At 35.4% G+C, this 9720-nt stretch overlaps 1 protein-coding gene across 2 annotated transcripts in view; it reads left to right on the forward strand.

Annotated features, from left to right (window-relative positions):
- Positions 7623-9720, forward strand: part of LOC107632118 (V-type proton ATPase subunit F) — a 3329-nt gene continuing 1231 nt past the window's right edge. Inside the window, exons 1-3 of one of the 2 annotated variants that reach the window (XM_016335776.2) lie at positions 7623-7896; positions 8410-8478; positions 9216-9297. In XM_016335776.2, the coding sequence (XP_016191262.1) occupies positions 8416-8478; positions 9216-9297 (145 nt within the window). In that variant the 5' untranslated portion in view covers positions 7623-7896; positions 8410-8415. Of the gene's footprint in view, positions 7897-8376; positions 8479-9215; positions 9298-9720 lie in introns of both variants that reach the window. The other variant, XM_016335778.2, reaches the window with a different exon arrangement.

Genomic DNA, 9720 nt, shown 5'->3' on the forward strand with positions numbered 1-9720 from the left:
TTATTTAACTTTAATTTTTTTATACTGAAAAGATCTAATTACAAAACTTAAAACATTGTAGGAATTTAGTAAAAAAATATAGAAACCTATTTAAAAATTGAGTGATATTATAAGGACCGTTAAACTTAAAAAAACCAATAAACGTTTTAAAATTACTTATAGATAAATGTGAACATATATTTTTTCTTCAGAGACCTCGCCTTCTATTACCGCGACGAGTAAGTCATACCCTTCCTCCACTCGACGCCATCGTCCCGTATCTGAGGGAGGCTAGATTCGGCGACATGGTACCTTAGGAATTTCACATTCGACTATGCCCTGATTACGACATTCGTGGAGCGATGGTGTCCAAAGACCCACACATTTCATCTCCCGTGGGGTGAGGTCATTATCACCCTGTAGGATGTGGTGTACCACCTAGGGCTATACGCCCACGGGGACCCTATTGGGGGGGTGCTTCCGTGACTTCGGTAGGTGGTACTAGACGGAGACGTGGTAGTTGGTGGAGCGGCTGCTGGGTGCCAGGCCTCTGGTGGCTCCACAGCAGGCGGCGCAGAGGAAAGAGTCATTCACGCTGAAGCTTGTATGGCTGCGGGATCATGTCCGATAGATGCCCCTGCGGACGGTCTAAAGACCCTCCGACAGTACGCTAGATGCTACATCATGTTACTGATCGGAGGATATCTGATGACGGACTAGTCGAACAACTTGGTCCATCTGCGTTAGCTCCCATTTCTTGAGGACTTTGGGCGTTGTCTTGGGGCTCGGCCGTGCTGGCTTGGACATACCAGTCATTGTGCTCGGCGGCACACCAAGGCGTCACGAACATCACTGGTTGCACTCTGCTGTTGATGTCCTGGATATACCAGAGATTTTCTCAGTGGTGTCCACCGGAGCGATCCATCTACATGTATCATATGACTGTGAGGTAACATCTGTTTATATCTTTATTTAGTTATCAATTTGTAACTTGTTACGACCTTCTGCATGATGAACTGCATGTTGAAAGGCAGATACGGAAGGAACCGTGCGACCAACCCTCGAACGGCTCTAACTCCTCCACGATAAACATGGAAGCCCGCCTATCACAATGAGTAACACGCATCTTCGAGATGCCTTCCCTGTTCTTCTCAATGGCTGCCCTCAACCTCTGGGAGAAGCGGGCGTCTCTGAAACAAACTCCTTGTCATCACCCTGCTTAGAAGAATCACTGTCGTCACTATCGGCAGCGTACTCTTCGTCAGAGTCTTCCTCACCCATCTCCATATCCTCCACTGGAATGGCGACATAAATGGGTGGTGGTGCGAGAGGTCGGTCGTCCTGTACATAGGTCGAGTGTACAGAACCACCACCACCAACATCTCCAACCTCGGCAGAAAGCTCCATCACTTGCTCCACCATGATTCTCCTATGGATGTCGAACATGAGTCGCATATGCTCGTCCCCTAGAAGCCGAAATAGTCAAAACCGAAAAACTTCATTACCCAACGGTGCCAGCAACCTATACCCCACCATTCCGACCTCCCTCGTTTCTATGCCACCAAGGTTGCTCAAAATCAAACTCTTCAACTCGGACAACGAATTCACACGCTAAGTGTGCAACAGAATAAGATTCTCACACTCAAATATCACCCCATTGTCATTATTTTTCATACGACAATTGGGATAAATACACACAACTATGTATACGCTATTACTGGCCATTATTGCCTTCTTTTTGTGAGAAAAACGGGACAGAAGAAGATATGAGATGAATGTAGAGAATGTCAAGGGTTAGACATCCTTTTATAACTGATAGAAAATTGTCTCATTGTATCGGTAAACGAAATACATTTACACTTATCTCATTTACACTGTCAACGAGATAAGCCTCCACTGTAAACGAGATAAGCCTCCACGTATTTCGTTCACAGTGTAAACAAGATAAGAGAGGGTGACGAATTTTGATAATAAATTTTAAAATTATTTATTTTTGTTGTGATAAGGATTATGATGTGGATGCCCATTCATTATGGGCGGCTCACACATTCTCAAAAATAAATTACATTAAAGAGGTTTGAAAATGTAAATATTTCACCTCTATAAATAGTGAAGCATAAATGTACATACGTACGCTACAATAACAAATAAAAATTCCTTCTCTTTCTATATATCTCTGAGTCTTAAGTTGATATATATATATTGGTAAATATTAATACTAGAGTCTTGTATTTACATTTTTTATATTTATTATATCTTCCTTATTTATTTATTTTATAACACGTTATCAACACGAGACTCTGATCAAATATTAGGAAGACTCAGGTAACAAATTTTCATTATGTCGAAACTCTCTCATCTTGAATTTAATGCTCTTAATATATTTGAAAACAACTATTTATCATGGATACTAAATGCTGAAATCTATCTTGATTCAATGGATCTTGGAGATACCATTAAGGATGAAAATAATACATCCCAAAAGGATAAAGCCAAAGCCATGATTTTTCTTCGTCGTCATCTTGACGAAGGATTGAAAAATGAATATCTCACATTAAAAGATCCTGCAGATATGTGGAAAGACCTTGAAAAAAGGTATAATCATCAAAAGACGGTGATACTTCCTCAAGCCCGATATGAATGGACGCACTTGCGTCTATAGTATTTTAAATCCATAAATGAATATAATTCAGCAATGTTTCGAATCACCTCATGAATGAAATTATGTAGGAAAAAGATAACTAACAATGATACATTAGAGAAAACTTTTTCAACCTTCTATGCCTCGAATGTGCTCCTACAACAGCAGTATCAAGAAAAAAGATTTAAAAAATATGCTGAATTAATTTCCTTCCTTCTTGTTGTTGAACGTAACAATGAGTTGCTCTTAAAAAATCATGAAGCACGCCCAACTGGCGTCGCCTCATTTCCTGAAGCAAATGCAGCAAATCATTACCCCAAAAGAGGTAAATGGCAAGGTTTTAGCAACAAGAAAAATAATAGAAAGAGAAAGAATTACATTCACAAGAAAGGATCTCACCAGAAGTGGGATAAGGAAAGAAACAATGGGCAAAATAAATCAACAGAGGATATGTGTTTCTATTGTGGTGGAAAGGGCCATTGGTCACATACCTGTCGTACCCCAAGGCACCTAGTCGATCTTTATCAAACATCTTTGAAAAAGGACGAAAGAAAAGGAAACGAATTTCGTTCCAAATGATGCTGAAAATTCCACCACTCATTATGATGTATTTGATTTTTTTGAGGATCCTAAAGGAAATATTGGTCATTTGATCAATGATAGAATAGTTTAATATGTGAGATTGTTAAGTATTCATGTAAATAGATAATGTAAGAAATTTATTGTTAAGTTTTATTTTATATGTATTTAAGTTTCAAATATGATGTATATAAATAATGAAATATTAATGTTTATATTTAAGAATTTTGAAATCATTAAATGTGTCAAGTTTTAATAATAATATTAATAATAGTGATAATAATAAAATTTTAGTATATGATAGTATGTACAGTGTTTCTTAGAAAAATAATTCCAATCAAAAAGTCAATTTGAGTGTGCATGTATTACTACTCATTTTATTATTATTTATCTTTGAAAAAAATGGCAAGGATATATAATGAAGATGTATGCCTTGCAGATAGTGCAAGTTCGCACACCATTTTCAAAAGTGATATATATTTTACTCGTCTTGTGCCAAAAAAAGAATATGTTAATACTATTATTGGCTCAGGCAATGTGATCGAAGGCTCCGGAAGAGTTATAATTTTGTTTTTTGGAGGAACAAAATTCATAATAAATAATGCACTATTATCTACTAACTCTCTAAGGAACTTATTGAGTTTTAAAGACATTCGCTGAAATGGATATCATATTGAAACAATGAATGAGGAAAATCATGAGTACTTATGTATCACAACTCATGTTTTAAATAAAAATATTATATTAGAAAAGTTACCCTCATTCTCATATGGGTTATATTATACTAAGATTAGTGCAATTGAATCACATACCATTGTAAATCCGAAGTTTACCAGCCCAAATGAATTTATAATTTGGCACGACCGATTGGGTCATCCGGGAACAACCATGATGCGGAAAATTATTGAAAACTCCCATGGACAGTCACTAAAGAACCAGAAGATTCTTAAATCTAATGAATTTTGTTGTGCTGCATGTTCTCAAGGAAAGTTAATTTTAAGGTCATCACCAATAAAGATTGGATTTGAATCCCCTGAATTTCTAAAAAGAATTCAAGGCGATATATGTAGACTTATTCATCTACTATGCGGATTTTTTAGATATTTTATGGTCCTAGTAGACACATCTTCGAGATGGTCACATGTGTGTCTATTGTCTTCTCGCAACCTGGCGTTTGCGAGATTACTAGCTCAAATTATTCGATTAAAAGCACAGTTTTTAGAAAATCCAATCAAAGCAATTCGTCTTGATAATCCTGAAGAATTTACTTCCCAAGCCTTTGATGCTTTTATTGTATGGCTAATGGAATAAGTGTTGAACATCTAGTAACTCATGTTCACACACAAAATGAGTTAGCAGAATCACTTATTAAACGCCTCCAATTAATTGCTAGACCCTTACTTATGAGAACAAATCTCCCGACTTCGACTTGGGAGCATGCTATTTTACATGCCGCAACACTTATTCCTTTGAAGCCAACGAGTTACCATCAGTTCTCTCCTATGCAATTAGCTTTTGGCCAGCAGCCAAATATTTTCTATTTAAGAATATTTGGGTGTGCAATATATGTTCCTATTGCACCACCTTCTCACACAAAAATGGGACCCCAAAGAAAATTAGAAATATATGTTGGATATGATTCTCCTTCTACAGTAAGGTATCTTGAGATACAAACTGGGGATATATTTAAAACCCGATTTGCGAATTGTTATTTTGATGAATCAAAATTTCGAACATCAAGGGGAGAGAATAAGCTTCCTAAAAAGGAACTTAATTGGAATGCATCATCCTTGATGCATTTGGATCCTCGATCAAGGGAATGTGAACTAGAAGTTCAAAAGATTATACATTTGCAAAGAATAGCAAATGAATTGCCTGATACATTTTTTGATACAAAGAGGATAACCAAATCTTATATAACAATGGAAAATGTCTCAATTCGAATTGATGTTCCAGTCGGACAAATAGCCACTGAAACCAATTCACGCCAGAAGCGTGGCAGGCCTATCGGTTCCAAAGACAAAAATTTTCGAAAAAGAAAATAGGTAAATACTATTCCTGTGAAAAAAGACATAGTAAAGACACTTGTATTTGTCCAAAATTCTGATATAGTTTTAACGTCAAAATACGTTCAGATACTTGAAAATTATGAAAATGATGAGATCCCGATAAATTATGTCTTTACAGGAGAAAAATGGGACCAAAATAAGACAATTGTCAATGAAATATTTTCATATAATGTGGCATTAAATATCATGCATGAAAGCAAGGATCTTGAGCCAAGATCAGTCGAAGAATGTCGACAAAGAAATGATTGGCCAAAATGGGAAGAAGCTATGAAAGCTGAGCTAGACTCACTTGCAAAACGTGAAGTCTTTGGACCTGTAGTCCGTACACCAGAAGATGTAAAACCTGTTGAATACCGATGGGTATTTGTGAGAAAACAAAATGAGAAAAATGAAGTTGTACGCTACAAAGTTCGACTTGTGGCACAAGGATTTTCATAATGGCCTGGTATAGATTATGAAGAAACATATTCCCCTATAGTGGATGCAATAACATTGCGTTATTTGGTCAGTTTATCTGCATATCATAAATTACATATGCATTTAATGGATGTGGTAATAGCCTACTTATACGGCTCATTAGATTGTGATATCTATATGAAAGTCCCTAAAAGACTAAAGATATCTAAACCATCCAATGAATATTCGCAAGGGTTATACTCAGTCAAATTGCAAAGATCTTTATATGGTCTAAAGCAATCTGAACGAATGTGGTATAATTGTCTTATTGAGTATCCGGCCAAAAACGGATTTAAGAATGATGATATCTGCCCATGTGTTTTCATAAAGAAATCTACATCTAGATTCATTATAATTGCCGTGTACGTTGATGATTTAAATATCATTGGAATTCCTGAAGAGATTCCAACAATTATAAAAAACTCTAAAAGAAGAGTTTGAGATGAAAGATCTTGAAAAGACAAAATTTTATCTTGGCCTGCAGATCGAACATACAAAAGATGGGATCTTTATTCATCAAACAACATACACAGAAAAGATCTTGAAGATATTTTATATGGATAAGTCACATCCATTGAGTACCCTAATGATCGTAAGATCTTTAGATGTGGAAAATGATCAATTTCGTCCTAAAGAAGAAAATGAAGATATATTTGATCCTGAAGTACCATATCTTAGTGCCGTTGGAGCGCTAATGTATCTTGTTAATAATACACGACCCAATATATCATTTGTTGTGAATTTACTAGCAAGATATAGTTCCTCTCCAATCAGAAGACATTGGAATGGAATCGAACAAATTTTTCGATATCTCTATGGAACGGCAGATGCAGGATACTTGTCTGATCCACATAAAGGGAGATCTCAAATAAGATACATGTTCACATATGGTGGTACATCTATATCATGGAGGTCCACAAAACAAACGATAGCGGCAATATCCTCTAATCATGCTGAAATACTAGCGATATATGAAGCAAGTCGCGAGTGTTTGTAACTCATGAGTTTGATTCAATATATTCTGTCATCATGTGGACTAATTGACTATAAGATAGCTCCAACTGTCCTGTTTGAAGATAATACAGCATGCATTGCTCAACTTAAAGGTGAATACGTTAAAGGTGATAGAACAAATCATATTTCTCCCAAATTCTTCTTTACTCAAGATCTTCAAAATCAAGGGATAATTGATGTCCAACAGATCCGTTCAAGTGACAATCTGGCAGATTTATTCACAAAGTCACTCCCAAAATCCTCATTTGAAAGATTGGTACATGAGATTGGGATGCGCTGATTTCGAGACATTAAATGATGTCGACAAGAGGGGAGACTGTACTCTTTTTTTCTTGGTCAAGTTTTTTTTCATTGGGTTTTTCTTGACAAGGTTTTTAATGAGACAATCTCATCACAAAGAATTTTGTACTCTTTTTCTTTCACTAAAACTTTTTTTTTCATTGGGTTTTTCATTATTAAAGTTTTAATGAGACATAATCCTAAATGGTCATTCAAAAAAAGTGTTGTGATAAAGATTATAATGTGGATGTCCATTCATTATGGGCGGCTCACACATTCTCAAAAATGAATTACATTAAAGAAGTTTAAAAATGTAAATATTTCACTTCTATAAATAATGAAACATTGAAACATAATTGTAATTTTAATAATTATTACATTTATTTTATTCATGAAAATAAAAAAGAAAAAGTCTAGGGACCAGCAACTTTTTTTAAAAATTGGCCAACATTTAATCATCAAAAGAAAATTGAATGATCCCACACCATTGGATTTAATCTCACACCATTAAAAACACTATTAATATACAAAACACAAAAATTGCTGCCCTAGCACTCCTCAATACAAAATCCATCATATATGTCTTACTCAATAATAATGGAAAGCTCTCGCTAAACTGGCATACATCAACATTATTACATTAAACTCCAAAAAATAATAGAAGTTAAAAATTTCAAAAACCAAATTGACATGCATAATTTTGGACTGATCATCTTGGAGAAAGAGAGGCCATTATAGGAATAGCGCATTAATCGTTGCTCCATACCACCCGCACACCTTCCTACCCCCGTCGCCAACCGTTGCTGTTGGCCTTGCGCCGCCGCACGCCTCTCAACTTTTCTGTCGCATCAACCGTCCAGTTACCGGCCTTCCGATCTGGTTCGTTCTAATTTTCCTTTATTCTGAGCTGAAATTTTTTTGCGGTGTAGTTATTCTGATGTTGATGCTGGATTGCTGGTTGTGCTTCGATCTTCCACAATATTTCGTTTAGGGTTCTCCACTTCGCATTCTGTTTCTCAGTTTATTATAGATCATATTTATTTTGGCTTCCCTGTTTGTTATTGAGAGAAAAATGACCTAGTTAGGGATCAAAATGTCTCACGTGTAAGATCTGTTGTTGTTGTTGTCAGTTCAAAAGCACTGCTTGACTGAGAATTACAAAATACATTGAGGATTTTTAATCTATATGAAAAATCTATTGTTGAAGATTCCATCCAAGTTTTAAGGGCATGCCAAATTGGCTCACAGTGATGATCGTATAATATGATATTGTTATGCATAACATGTTTTATGAATGAATTGCATGTTATTGTTCAATACTAAGTACTCTGTGTCTAATAAACTATTGCTATTTTACAGTATCTCCCATCTTTTCTTGTTTGTCATCTTCAGGCCCCAATGGCTAACAGAGCTCAAATTCCTACAAAAAACTCAGCTCTTATTGCCATGATTGCAGATGAGGTAAAAGTGTAGCAATGCCTCGCATTCTTCCTTATAACAACTGCTATGTTCTTGTTCAAGTTGCATGCCTTTTAGATTTTTCCTAAACATTATTAAATTTTCTGTTGTGAAGGTTGAAATAGCTATCGAGCCTATTGGCTGACACATAGAATTCACTTCCTCTAACTTATTATTTCAGTTTGCAAGTTGTAACTGAGAAAATAGTATGCCTGTGTGTGAACTTCAACGTTCTCATCTCTAAATAACATGAATGCTGACTAATTTATGTCATATACATGTTTTCTTGTGAATTCTGATCATATTGCCTAAAAGTTAGCAATTGAAGTAAATGTGTATATTAAGGCCCATTCACGCGGATTGATAGAACAAAGATGGGTTTTTCTAGTTGTCTTTCTCTAAGTGTCATCACCCTGATTATATGTTTATAGGTCTGCAACAAGAGTTTCCACGATATTTTTGAGATCTTTTTTGCTATTTGTATAAAATGATTTTGCACCGCTGCAAATTAAATAACAAAATATGTTGTTCCTGGTATAGAACAACAAAAGGTATAAGAATGGTTGAATGGTTCAGACTTCAGACTGATTAAAAAATCAGTGGATTGAAGGTGCTAGTGTATATGAGGAAACAAGCCATAAGATGTGTGAAGGGGTCAAATTGTATTTTAATATTTAAGCTTATTTTCTCCCCCTTCTATGAAACCTGCATGTTTATGATGGCTAATACATTTTACACAGGATACTGTTGTTGGATTTCTGTTGGCTGGAGTGGGAAACATTGACATCCGTAGAAAGACAAATTATCTCATTGTGGATTCAAGTATGTGATGGAACTATATTTTACATTGTTCTTTGTGCATGGTGAAGTGACTTCCTACCTGTTTAACTAACTCTAGATTCTAATATATAGATACCTTATAAAATACAGCTTTTGTAAAGTTCATGATCTCTGTAAAGGACTTTCCCTCTGAGACACTTTGAGAAGTTGGAAAGCTATGCTTTGTAGATAACACTTTTAATTATTTTGCCCTTGTATAGAGGAACTCTTGTCCACTATCTTGTATTTTGCTTGTGTTCAGCTAGATGAATTTCTTCCTTAGATCCTTAATAAAAAAAGCAAAGCCTATCTTCTTATAAGCTCTTATTTATAATAATTTTATTGATAGAAAATCATTTCACTATGTACAATTTAACTAGTAGGAGATATCCTGTAACTAGATTAGGAAGAAAATACAGAAGAAAA

The sequence above is a fragment of the Arachis ipaensis genome, chromosome B03 (assembly GCF_000816755.2).
Source record: "Arachis ipaensis cultivar K30076 chromosome B03, Araip1.1, whole genome shotgun sequence".
In the NCBI taxonomy this organism is placed as follows: Eukaryota; Viridiplantae; Streptophyta; class Magnoliopsida; order Fabales; family Fabaceae; genus Arachis; species Arachis ipaensis.